Below are 12929 nucleotides of genomic sequence, written 5' to 3' on the forward strand. Positions count from 1 at the left end.
GATGGTAACTGAGGAAGAGACAGCAGCACACTGTTGATGGTAACTGAGGAAGTGACAGCAACACACTGTTGATGGTAACTGAGGAAGAGACAGCAACACACTGTTGATGGTAACTGAGGAAGAGACAGCAACACACTGTTGATGGTAACTGAGGAAGAGACAGCAACACACTGTTGATGGTAACTGAGGAAGAGACAGCAACACACTGTTGATGGTAACTGAGGAAGAGACAGCAACACACTGTTGATGGTAACTGAGGAAGAGACAGCAACACACTGTTGATGGTAACTGAGGAAGAGACAGCAACACACTGTTGATGGTAACTGAGGAAGAGACAGCAACACACTGTTGATGGTAACTGAGGAAGAGACAGCAGCACACTGTTGATGGTAACTGAGGAAGAGACAGCAACACACTGTTGATGGTAACTGAGGAAGAGAACAGCACACTGTTGATGGTAACTGAGGAAGAGACAGCAGCACACTGTTGATGGTAACTGAGGAAGAGACAGCAGCACACTGTTGATGGTAACTGAGGAAGAGACAGCAGCACACTGTTGATGGTAACTGAGGAAGAGACAGCAGCACACTGTTGATGGTAACTGAGGAAGTGACAGCAACACACTGTTGATGGTAACTGAGGAAGAGACAGCAACACACTGTTGATGGTAACTGAGGAAGAGACAGCAACACACTGTTGATGGTAACTGAGGAAGAGACAGCAGCACACTGTTGATGGTAACTGAGGAAGAGACAGCAGCACACTGTTGATGGTAACTGAGGAAGAGACAGCAACACACTGTTGATGGTAACTGAGGAAGAGACAGCAACACACTGTTGATGGTAACTGAGGAAGAGACAGCAACACACTGTTGATGGTAACTGAGGAAGAGACAGCAGCACACTGTTGATGGTAACTGAGGAAGAGACAGCAGCACACTGTTGATGGTAACTGAGGAAGAGACAGCAACACACTGTTGATGGTAACTGAGGAAGAGACAGCAGCACACTGTTGATGGTAACTGAGGAAGAGACAGCAACACACTGTTGATGGTAACTGAGGAAGAGACAGCAGCACACTGTTGATGGTAACTGAGGAAGAGACAGCAACACACTGTTGATGGTAACTGAGGAAGAGACAGCAACACACTGTTGATGGTAACTGAGGAAGAGACAGCAACACACTGTTGATGGTAACTGAGGAAGAGACAGCAACACACTGTTGATGGTAACTGAGGAAGAGACAGCAGCACACTGTTGATGGTAACTGAGGAAGAGACAGCAGCACACTGTTGATGGTAACTGAGGAAGAGACAGCAGCACACTGTTGATGGTAACTGAGGAAGAGATTGAGGAACAGGAAATAAGAGAAGGAGAGATGGATGATTTTGGAGAGAGTGGCAGAGAGAGAAAGAGAGATGGATGATTTTGGAGAGAGTGGCAGAGAAAGAAGGAGAGATGGATGATTTTGGAGAGAGTGGCAGAGAGTGAATGATTTTGGAGAGAGTGGCAGAGAGATGGATGATTTTGGAGAGAGTGGCAGAGAGATGAATGATTTTGGAGAGAGTGGCAGAGAGATGAATGATTTTGGAGAGAGTGGCAGAGAGATGAATGATTTTGGAGAGAGTGGCAGAGAGATGAATGATTTTGGAGAGAGTGGCAGAGAGATGAATGATTTTGGAGAGAGTGGCAGAGAGATGGATGATTTTGGAGAGAGTGGCAGAGAGATGGATGATTTTGGAGAGAGTGGCAGAGAGATGAATGATTTTGGAGAGAGTGGCAGAGAGATGGATGATTTTGGAGAGAGTGGCAGAGAGTGGCAGAGAGATGGATGATTTTGGAGAGAGTGGCAGAGAGAGGCAGAGACGGATAGAGAGAGAATAGCAGCTACATGAAATGCAGGGTATGTGAATCAGCCTGAATCAGCCTGGCCCATTGCTGTAGAATCTGATATTCTCTTTCCCTCAAGTATCTATTTATATACTGTAACTGCAGGGGAGGAAAATGATAAATACACAGACCAGACACAAAGTCAATAAGACATGGCTGCCCAATGCAGTCTGATCATTGTTACAGTCAGAGAGAGCATGTCTACTGCAGTGGAAGGTTTGGGTTTGGGGCAGCTCCTGGAATTACCCTGACAGTCAAGTGTGTGCTTTCAGTGTTTAGCACCTAACAGTGATGGGCTCAGGCAGAGTTCAGAGCATGAGTCTCTGCCTGCCTGCCTCTCTTCCTGCCTGCCTGCCTGCCTGCCTCTCTTCCTGCCTGCCTGCCTGCCTCTCTTCCTGCCTGCCTGCTTTTCCCTTTAGGATTGATTTCTTTAAAATAAAACCATTTGCCTGCCTCTCTTCCTGCCTACCTGCCTCTCTTCCTGCCTCTTCCTGCCTACATGCTGATGAACTTCTTCCTTCCTTCCTGCCTGCCTCTCTTCCTGCCTGTCCTGCCTGTCTTCCCTTCCTGCCTACCTGCTTTGCACCTCTTCCTGCCACCAGCCTTCTCTTCCTGCCTGCCTGTATTCCAGTCTTCTTCCTAGGATAGGTCCTGCCAGTCTCTCTTAGAACCTGTAGGATAGGTCAGATTCCAGAGGAGATAACAGGTTGATTCCTAGAACCTACATGCAGATTCAGAGGAGATAACAGGTTCCTGTGTTAGAACCCTCTTCCTCCCGTTGATGTCTTCCTGCCTGTCTTCAGAGGAGATAACTAGAACCTGTAGGATAGGTCAGATTCACTGCAGTTGATGGAACTGGAATCTCAGAGGAGATAACTTTGCACCTGATGAGCAAAGGAGATCACTGTAGGATAGGTCAGCCAGAGGAGATCCAGTTGATGTGTTAGAACCTCTAGGAGAGATTCCAGATGATGGTTGTAGTTAGAACCCAGTCTTCAGGGGTTGGTTAGTTAGAACCTGTAGGATAGGTCAGATTCCAGTCTTCAGGGGTTGGTTAGTTAGAACCTGTAGGATAGGTCAGATTCCAGAGGAGATAACAGGTTGATGTGTTAGAACCTGTAGGATAGGTCAGATTCCAGAGGAGATAACAGGTTGATGTGTTAGAACCTGTAGGATAGGTCAGATTCCAGAGGAGATAACAGGTTGATGTGTTAGAACCTGTAGGATAGGTCAGATTCCAGAGGAGATAACAGGTTGATGTGTTATAACCTGTAGGATAGGTCAGATTCCAGAGGAGATAACAGGTTGATGTGTTAGAACCTATAGGATAGGTCAGATTCCAGAGGAGATAACAGGTTGATATGTTAGAACCTGTAGGATAGGTCAGATTCCAGAGGAGATAACAGGTTGATGTGTTAGAACCTGTAGGATAGGTCAGATTCCAGAGGAGATAACAGGTTGATGTGTTAGAACCTGTAGGATAGGTCAGATTCCAGAGGAGATAACAGGTTGATGTGTTAGAACCTATAGGATAGGTCAGATTCCAGAGGAGATAACAGGTTGATGTGTTAGAACCTGTAGGATAGGTCAGATTCCAGAGGAGATAACAGGTTGATGTGTTAGAACCTGTAGGATAGGTCAGATTCCAGAGGAGATAACAGGTTGATGTGTTAGAACCTATAGGATAGGTCAGATTCCAGAGGAGATAACAGGTTGATGTGTTAGAACCTATAGGATAGGTCAGATTCCAGAGGAGATAACAGGTTGATGTGTTCTCTGAGATAAGTTGCTGTGTTATGTATGGGTGTCTCCTAGAGATGAGCTGTGTTTTTAGTAGGGCCAGCAAGGAAACAAAACAAGAATCAGATCAAACTTCTTTAGTAAACAGCCCTGTTTTCCATGCTATAGCTCATATCATTTTACATACAGCAGGTTTTTAAAGGACCAAGGAGATTGGTCTGCTTCGTGTTTTCATTTTTGCCATGGAAAAACATGGGAAGGTAACTCTGGTTAAACTCCTGGTATCGTCACAGCCCTGGTGTCTGGGTGACTGTGTTAGGGCCAGTGTGGTGTGACGCCACTGACAGCGCCCCTAAAGAAGATGAATCTGGGTAGCAGAGGGGGCTGAGAGGGCCATGTGCGGGGTGACACGGCAGGCCAGCACGGAGGCGTGAGGCGACCAGTAACATCATCCTATCGCCACCCCCAGTTTCCCCCGACTACCTGCTCACATCCCCCTCTGATGACATGACAGATATGGTCCTGTCACCCTACACATCAGGGACAGGACACAGGCGGGACAGAGAGGGAGAAGGAGAGAGAATGAAGGTACAGGGAGAGGAGGGAGAGATATACAGAGTAGACAACCAAGATGTATGTACGTATGTATGTATGTATGTATGTATGTATGTAGTATGTATGTATGTATGTATGTATGTATGTATTTTTTTATGTATACATTTTGTATGTATTGTATCTCATGCAGAATGGATGCCTCATTGTACGTGTATGTATGTATAGCTGATGGAGTCTCAGCCAGGGTTTCTATCTGGTGGTTTATGGGGTATGTGACTGGAACATGCAACGTATGGGTCTGAGGTTGCCCTTGGATACCTGTGATATGCACACTCTCCTGTCTGTTGGCAGAATAACTGATGTCTCTTTGGGGAGCCCTTCTTTCCTGCCCTGGAGCAGACAGTTGCGGGTATTGATTTGGTCGGTGAGCTGTGAATTCTCCTGGAAGCTAAAAAAACAATGACAACAAGATGATCAAAGGCCCAACCTTCTGCTCTACATATGAATACATGTGTGCTAAAGATAATAGATAGAGAGCTGCTTCTTGTGTGGTCACTGTGTGGGGAGATATGATGCTACTATTATAGCCTCCTCTATCCATGGCAGTGAGAGAGGAGAAGGAGTTCAAACACACATGCAGTTAAACAGGTGGCTTTGGCCAAACAGCGATAACATTCTGGCTCCAAAATGAGAATGTCAAAACTTCTCATAACAAATGTCAGTGTGTTGGAGGTTTTTATGTGTCAATGTGTTTTCTGGGATTTGTTTTAATGTTTCGGTTTATGACTTCTTGGCAGTCAATAGATGTTTTGCTAACAAATCTATGTTGAAGAAAGGCCCTGCTAGATCTGAGCCACAAGAAAAAGACACAGAGGTATTCAGACCACTACAACAGCATCTAAGGACTGTTCCCAATCTTGGTCAAGCCCCTTGAGTAAAAACACAAAAGATAAGGCAGTGGGTGCAGTCATCCCTCATATCATCCCTCATATCATCCCCTCCCTCTCCTCTGTGCTTCTTTGTTTGCTCCCTGGTCTGTGCTTTAGTTGAGGATTGGATGCCTGGCTGCTCGGCCCAGTGCGCCACGGTGGTGGTGTCATTGCCTAGCAGGGAAAAGACAGCCGTTTAATTGGAACGTGTGCCCTGAGACTCTGTGAAGTGCACTCACCTCAGCTCAGAGAGCACTTCATTGCACAGCACCAATGATCACATTAAGAGGGCAACAGAAAGCATATTTACCATAAAGGTTGTGAGAAAGGAGAACCAATAGGAGGCGCAAATTGACTCGCTCTCCTGTGAGTCAGGAGGCTGGTGAGCTGTATGGCCTAGTGGCTGATGGGAAGATGCATTAGCCTTTCACCTCCTCTCTGTCTCTGGGTCCAGCTGTGGCTGGGGTATCACATAGGGAGGAGGGCAGCCAGGGGACAGTGATGCTAGGGGACATCACTGTGTGTGTGTGTGTGTGTGTGTGTGTGTGTGTGTGTGTGTGTGTGTGTGTGTGTGTGTGTGTGTGTGTGTGTGTGTGTGTGTGTGTGTGTGTGTGTGTGTGTGTGTGTGTGTGTGTGCATGTGCGTGTGTGTGTGTGTGTGTGTGTGTGTGTGTGTGTGTGTGTGTGTGTGTGTGTGTGTGTGTGTGTGTGTGTGTGTGTGTGTGTGTGTGTGTGTGCATGTGCGTGTGTGTGTGTGTGTGTGTGTGTGTGTTCACTGGGGTTACTCAGCTGTGTCAGATGGCATCATTTCACAGGTGTTAAATGTTTAGCAATTTTCCTATCAACCGTTTCATTTACATGTAGATGGACAGATTCATTGCGGTGGCATCAGTTTTACTACTGGATGAATATATAGTAGCCTAACCATCCTCCTCTAGACAGGAAGGTCAGTCTGACAAGTCACGTTTGCCCCTCTCCCCTTCCATCTACACAGCTCTGGTTTGCCTGGCAGGGAAAGGACAATTGTGGATGCATCTGCTGTGTAAATTTCCACAGGAAACAGGAGAGCAGATGGAGACTGAAGGTTTAAGTAATTAGAAGGCAGTAGATTGGAAAACAAATTGGATTAAAATAAATTAGACTGAATCGAGTCACGGCAGATTCGATGTGGAGCCTGGGCGTTGGTTTGGGTGTAGAGCTACTGTGGACCCAGTGGATTGTGGGGGAAGCAGATGCTCCAATGAGATCGGAATGAATGTGTCGTTGACACTCCATCTGGGGGAGAGGGTCCCCAAGTCCTTATCTCAACCCTCCATTTATCTATGTCATCATGTTAATTAGTACTGCATCCGTTAACTCACTTAGCACCACAATACTAACCTGAACCCGTACCCACCAACACTGTCAGAGACACTGGCTGCAAGGCTCGTCTGAATTGGTGCTTACCTTCCCGAATACTGCCAATGGAGGAAGAGGTGGGAAAAGCAAGCGAACGAGAGCCAGGGGAGAGTAGTTCCGTTATTGAATAGAAAAAGCAAATGGCTGGCATGGATTTTCTCGTTTCAGAACCAATAGCAGATGTATAGTGAAGCAGCTACACAAATCCATGGAGATTAGATCAATGGAAGATGGACACCAGGAGCTGATTGTGCCTCCCTATCCCCTCCCCTACAAGCCCCTGTCTGTGGCCCCACTTAGGCCCTGGCCATCAGGCCTGATCGCTAATCAATGTCAGGGAAATGGAGGGAATTAGCCCAAATTAGGTGGAGAGAGGAACAGACAACGGCCCTGTTCTGGGGTCAATACACCACTGTCTGATCTGCCTGACCCCTGCTAAGACGAACACACACAGGTGTTTGAAGTGTTTTATTGCTGAATGGCAGGTTTCTCTCTCAGTGTGTCTTTGTTAAAGTGGACCAGACTGGGGTAAAGTGTGTCCCTGTAGCAGAGGACAGGGCTGGGGTACAGTATGTCCCTGTAGCAGAGGACAGGGCTGGGGTACAGTATGTCCCTGTAGCAGAAGACAGGGCTGGGGTACAGTATGTCCCTGTAGCAGAAGACAGGGCTGGGGTACAGTATGTCCCTGTAGCAGAAGACAGGGCTGGGGTACAGTATGTCCCTGTAGCAGAGGACAGGGCTGGGGTACATTATGTCCCTGTAGCAGAGGACAGGGCTTGGGTACAATGTGTTGCCCTACCCCCAGGGAACGAGGTGAGACAGGGAGTGGAACATGTGCCCACCCAGCTTAATAAAGAGCAAAAAATCTACTGATGTGCTGTGACTAATGTATGTCTAACTGCAGTTAGCCCTGACACAGGCAGGTTGGCAGGCAGGCAGGCAGGCAGGCAGGCAGGCAGGCAGGCAGGCAGGCAGGCAGGCAGGAAGGAAGGAAGGAAGGAAGGAAGGAAGGAAGGAAGGAAGGAAGGAAGGAAGGAAGGAAGGAAGGAAGGAAGGAAAGAAAGAAAGAAAGAAAGAAAGAAAGAAAGAAAGAAAGAAAGAAAGAAAGAAAGAAAGAAGGAAAGAAAGAAAGAAAGAAAGAAAGAAAGAAAGAAAGAAAGAAAGAAAGAAAGAAAGAAAGAAAGAAAGAAAGAAAGAAAGAAAGAAGGAAAGCATAATGGGCTGTGTGGACAGTACACTGCTCCTCTATACAGTACCTCACTGACTCACACCTACACTACTGCCCCCAGGGAAGGGCATAGCCTTGTACCCACACACACCTGACACTGCAGTCTTACACTGCACACTGCCAAACACCATCCTTTCTGCTCCGTCAAGACTATTAACTGCAATGTATTGCGTTATATTTTTCATTGACTGTGAGGTGGCTCGTAACAATACATCCTGCATTTATTGATCAACATTTTGCTGCCAGCAAGAGTAGAGTTTTAGATGGGGGTGTTGGATAGGATTCGGAAGGCAGAGCACAATACAAAGTAAATATTTGGCAGAGTAAAGCCCTGTTCGTTGTGCTCCAGGACTGCATGTGTGACGGTTTGGTGGTGGATCAAACCCTTTTGTCTGGAGCTTTTGCAGGGCCTCAGTGATGCAAATGTGGCCTCTGGCGTCTTATCTGCAGGGTTTAGACTTGGTCACAGAGAGACACACATGGCACTGAGACTGGGCTGGGGCAGCATTATCATAGTGGCCAGACTCACAGCCCTGGCCCAGTGTTATTCTCACAATAAAGGAAGAGGCCATGTTCTGAACATCAGGGGAATAGAATTTTAACAGACCCAGCCCTGGCCCCCCAGACCCAGCCCTGGCCCCCAGACCCAGCCCTGGCCCCAGACCCAGACCCAGCCCTGGCCTCAGACCCAGACCCAGCCCTAGCCCCCCAGACCCAGACCCAGCCCTGTCCCCCCAGACCCAGCCCTGTCCCCCCCCAGACCCAGCCCCCCTGGACCCCCCAGACCCAGACCCAGCCCTAGCCCCCCAGACCCAGACCTGGCCCTGTCCCCCCAGACCCAGCCCTGGCCCCCAGACCCAGACCCAGCCCTGGCCCCAGACCCAGCCCTGGTCCCAGACCCAGCCCTGGCCCCCCAGACCCATACCCAGCCCTGACCCAGCCCTGGCCCCCAGAACCAGCCCTGGCCCCAGACCCAGAACCTGCCCTGGTCCCAGACCCAGCCCTGTCCCCCAGACCCATCCCTGGCCCCAGACCCAGATCCAGACCCAGCCCTGGCCCCCCAGACCCAGACCCAGCCCTGGCCCCAGACCCAGCCCTGGTCCCAGACCCAGCCCTGGCCCCCCAGACCCATACCCAGCCCTGACCCAGCCCTGGCCCCCAGACCCAGCCCTGGCCCCAGACCCAGAACCTGCCCTGGTCCCAGACCCAGCCCTGGCCCCCCAGACCCATCCCTGGCCCCAGACCCAGATCCAGACCCAGCCCTGGCCCCCCAGACCCAGACCCAGCCCTGGCCCCAGACCCAGACCCAGCCCTGGCCCCCAGACCCAGACCCAGCCCTGGCCCCAGACCCAGACCCAGCCCTGGTCCCAGACCCAGCCCTGGCCCCCCAGACCCATACACAGCCCTGACCCAGCCCTGGCCCCCCAGACCCAGCCCTGGCCCCAGACCCAGACCCAGCCCTGGTCCCAGACCCAGTCCTGTCCCCCCAGACCCATCCCTGGCCCACCAGACCCAGACCCAGCCCTGTCCCCCCAGACCCAGCCCCCCCCAGACCCAGCCCTGGCCCACCAGACCCAAACCCAGCCCTGTCCCCCCAGACCCAGCCCTGGTCCCAGACCCAGCCCTGTCCCCCAGACCCAGCCCTGGCCCACCAGACCCAGACCCAGCCCTGTCCCCCAGACCCAGCCCTGTCACCCCAGACCCAGCCCTGGCCCACCAGACCCAGACCCAGCCCTGTCCCCCAGACCCAGCCCTGTCCCCCCAGACCCAGCCCAGCCCTGTCCCCCCAGACCCAGCCCTGTCCCCCCAGACCCAGCCCTGTCACCCCAGACCCAGCCCTGGCCCACCAGACCCAGACCCAGCCCTGTCCCACCAGACCCAGCCCTGGCCCCCAGACCCAGACCCAGACCCAGCCCTGGCCCCAGACCCAGACCCAGCCCTGGTCCCAGACCCAGCACTGGCCCCCCAGACCCATACACAGCCCTGACCCAGCCCTGGCCCCCAGACCCAGCCCTGGCCCCAGACCCAGACCCAGCCCTGGTCCCAGACCCAGTCCTGTCCCCCCAGACCCATCCCTGGCCCACCAGACCCAGACCCAGCCCTGTCCCCCAGACCCAGCCCTGTCCCCCCAGACCCAGCCCTGGCCCACCAGACCCAAACCCAGCCCTGTCCCCCAGACCCAGCCCTGGTCCCAGACCCAGCCCTGTCCCCCCAGACCCAGCCCTGGCCCACCAGACCCAGACCCAGCCATGTCCCCCCAGACCCAGCCCTGTCACCCCAGACCCAGCCCTGGCCCACCAGACCCAGACCCAGCCCTGTCCCCCCAGACCCAGCCCTGTCCCCCAGACCCAGCCCTGTCCCCCAGACCCAGCCCTGTCCCCCAGACCCACCCCAGACCCAGCCCTGGCCCACCAGACCCAGACCCAGCCCTGTCCCACCAGACCCAGCCCTGGCCCACCAGACCCAGACCCAGCCCTGTCCCCCCAGACCCAGCCCTGGCCCACCAGACCCAGACCCAGCCCTGTCCCCCCAGACCCAGCCCTGTCCCCCCAGACCCAGCCCTGTCCCCCAGACCCAGCCCTGGCCCACCAGACCCAGACCCAGCCCTGTCCCCCAGACCCAGCCCTGTCCCCCAGACCCAGCCCTGTCCCCCAGACCCAGACCCAGCCCTGTCCCCCAGACCCAGCCCTGTCCCCCAGACCCAGCCCTGTCCCCCAGACCCAGCCCTGGCCCACCAGACCCAGCCCTGTCCCCCAGACCCAGCCCTGGCCCACCAGACCCAGCCCTGTCCCCCAGACCCAGCCCTGTCCCCCAGACCCAGCCCTGTCCCCCCAGACCCAGCCCTGGCCCACCAGACCCAGCCCTGGCCCACCAGACCCAGACCCAGCCCTGTCCCCCAGACCCAGCCCTGGCCCACCAGACCCAGCCCTGGCCCACCAGACCCAGACCCAGCCCTGGCCCACCAGACCCAGCCCTGGCCCACCAGACCCAGACCCAGCCCTGTCCCCCAGACCCAGCCCTGGCCCACCAGACCCAGCCCTGGCCCACCAGACCCAGACCCAGCCTACGGAACAGTCACATTACACAGATACAGACCTCTGACAGTGGGGGGACAGATATACTTTTGTTTGTGGCTGTGTCCACAATGCCCCCTCTTCTTTCCCCTTTGTGAATGTGTGTTTTGTGTGTGTGTGTGTGTGTGTGTGTGTGTGTGTGTGTGTGTGTGTGTGTGTGTGTGTGTGTGTGTGTGTGTGTAGCTGGGGTTCAGATGTATGCTGTCTCCGCGCCGCCGTACTCTGTTCACTCTTGGGTCCAATTACCCAATAGGCCTTAAATGTATGGTTGAGAGGAGCAGATGGCTGGTGTTGGACTGGTGGTTAGACTGGTGGTTGGACTGGTGGTTGGAGTGCTGTCCTCCTATCACCTGATGAGGTGGAAAGACAGAACAAACAAGCAGAAGAACCTATAGCTATGGTAGTTGAATGGATGCTAATAGGATCATCTTCAATAGTCTCTTCCTGCCTCTAAGGGATGTTTATACTGTATGAGAGAGTTGAGAATGATAGAATGAAGAAATCTAGTTTCAGGAAAACAGTGAGCTGTTAAAAGCATATTATGTCTACTCTTCATGTTGTGGTGTTCCTCACCTCCTTTCTTTCTTCTCTTCTCTTCCCAGGATCCCGTCTGCGTCAGGAGGACTCCCCACCCCGGATTGTGGAGCACCCCTCTGACTTGATCGTGTCCAAAGGGGAGCCGGCCACCCTCAACTGCAAGGCGGAGGGGCGGCCCAGCCCCACGGTGGAGTGGTACAAGGACGGGGAGCGGGTGGAAACGGACAAAGACGACCCGCGGTCTCACCGCATGCTCCTTCCCAGCGGCTCCCTCTTCTTCCTACGGATCGTCCACGGACGACGCTCCAAACCGGATGAGGGCTCCTACGTCTGCGTCGCCCGCAACTACCTGGGAGAAGCCGTCAGTCGCAATGCATCCTTGGAAGTAGCATGTGAGTCAACAATTAACTACATAACATTTAGTTATTTTTCTCATTTGTCCTCTTATGTTGTTTATGTTGCTCTCCGTGTTTGTATGGGTAGAATGATTTCCCTTACCAACCTTACTGATGGAAAAAGCAGACAGAGGTAGTTTGTCCCTTGCTCTCCAGAAGGAATGACAGGGTTTACGTTTAAAGCCTCAAGACAGACTGAGACATAAAACATTGTCTTGTTGTTGGGCATCGTGGTTTTCTGGCAACATTTAATAATGCTATTATTTCAGAAGAATACAATTTGTCTTTGTGAACTACAGGAAATTGCACTGTGTTTGTTCTGAAAATAAATTTAAGCCGGGGGATCAGAGTACCTTTAATAGAACGAATAGACTCTGTAATTACATGACATGCTAGTGTTTATTTCATCTTCTTGTTGCTGAGTGTCTGAAAGAGCTGGAGAAATCCTCTATGCATTAAACCCAAGCTAGGAGTGGGTGAGGTCTACTTTTAAGAGAATGTTTGATCTGTGCCTTCATTGTTTTTTGGCATATATTTTGAAGAGATGATTATACAGAATTGTGTTGTATTTTGAGTAGACATAATTGTGGGGATGTGATAGACGTTCTATCCCAGGGGAGGGATCATGGTGTTTGAGGTCTATGAGGTTAGTGAGGTTAGTGAGCGATCTGGCAGCCATTTGAGTTGGACTTGTCCAACTGTCAGACTACAGGGAGCTGGATGATGCCAGGGCAGAGCTCCCTCAGAGGGATAGTGGGTGGGAGGGTGGAGCAACAACCACAGATGAAATCTCCCCATGGACATTTGATATGGGCTGCCGGTGCTGTGCTGGAAGACACTGACTGGCAGGCTGCTGCTGACCCAAAGATCAGCTTACCTTTGAAGATGAGCACCCAACTGGATCTAAGTAGGGTTCCCATGGAGGGGCTCCTGTCTCACAGAGACACTCAGGGTCCACACACCCTCTGGGCTCTGTGGAAGGTTCCAGGGCCCACGGTTCCTTAAGTTAACTCTCTGGAATATTTATGTTTGTTCTGCACCATGCCTTTAGACACACAGAGACCTAAACTGTGTTTTAGGTATTCATTTTGTGATTTTAATTTGAACCCTTCTTCCACTTGCTGTGCATAGGGCAGGAAAGAGTGAGTTGGGCTGCCAGGTTTCAGGTCATTAGTAGTGAAACAG

General features: G+C 52.0%; 1 protein-coding gene and 1 long non-coding RNA gene across 3 annotated transcripts in view; both read left to right on the forward strand.

Moving 5' to 3' along the window:
• The window catches only part of zgc:77784 (uncharacterized protein LOC402947 homolog), a 408273-nt gene extending 395687 nt beyond the window's left edge, over positions 1-12586 (forward strand). Inside the window, exons 2-3 of the mRNA XM_052523954.1 lie at positions 11415-11741; positions 12450-12586. Coding sequence (XP_052379914.1) covers positions 11415-11741; positions 12450-12586 — 464 coding nt within the window. The remainder of the gene's footprint in view (positions 1-11414; positions 11742-12449) is intronic.
• On the forward strand, positions 2963-3747 carry LOC127923826 (uncharacterized). Of its 2 annotated transcripts, none has more exons than XR_008115643.1 (3): positions 2963-3118; positions 3425-3526; positions 3629-3747. It is a non-coding gene; the product is annotated as an uncharacterized LOC127923826 (long non-coding RNA). The 2 variants fall into 2 exon arrangements; XR_008115730.1 differs by lacking the exon at positions 2963-3118 and adding an exon at positions 3355-3373.
• Positions 12587-12929: the final 343 nt, after the last annotated feature.

The sequence above is a fragment of the Oncorhynchus keta genome, chromosome 1 (assembly GCF_023373465.1).
Source record: "Oncorhynchus keta strain PuntledgeMale-10-30-2019 chromosome 1, Oket_V2, whole genome shotgun sequence".
NCBI classification, from domain to species: Eukaryota; Metazoa; Chordata; class Actinopteri; order Salmoniformes; family Salmonidae; genus Oncorhynchus; species Oncorhynchus keta.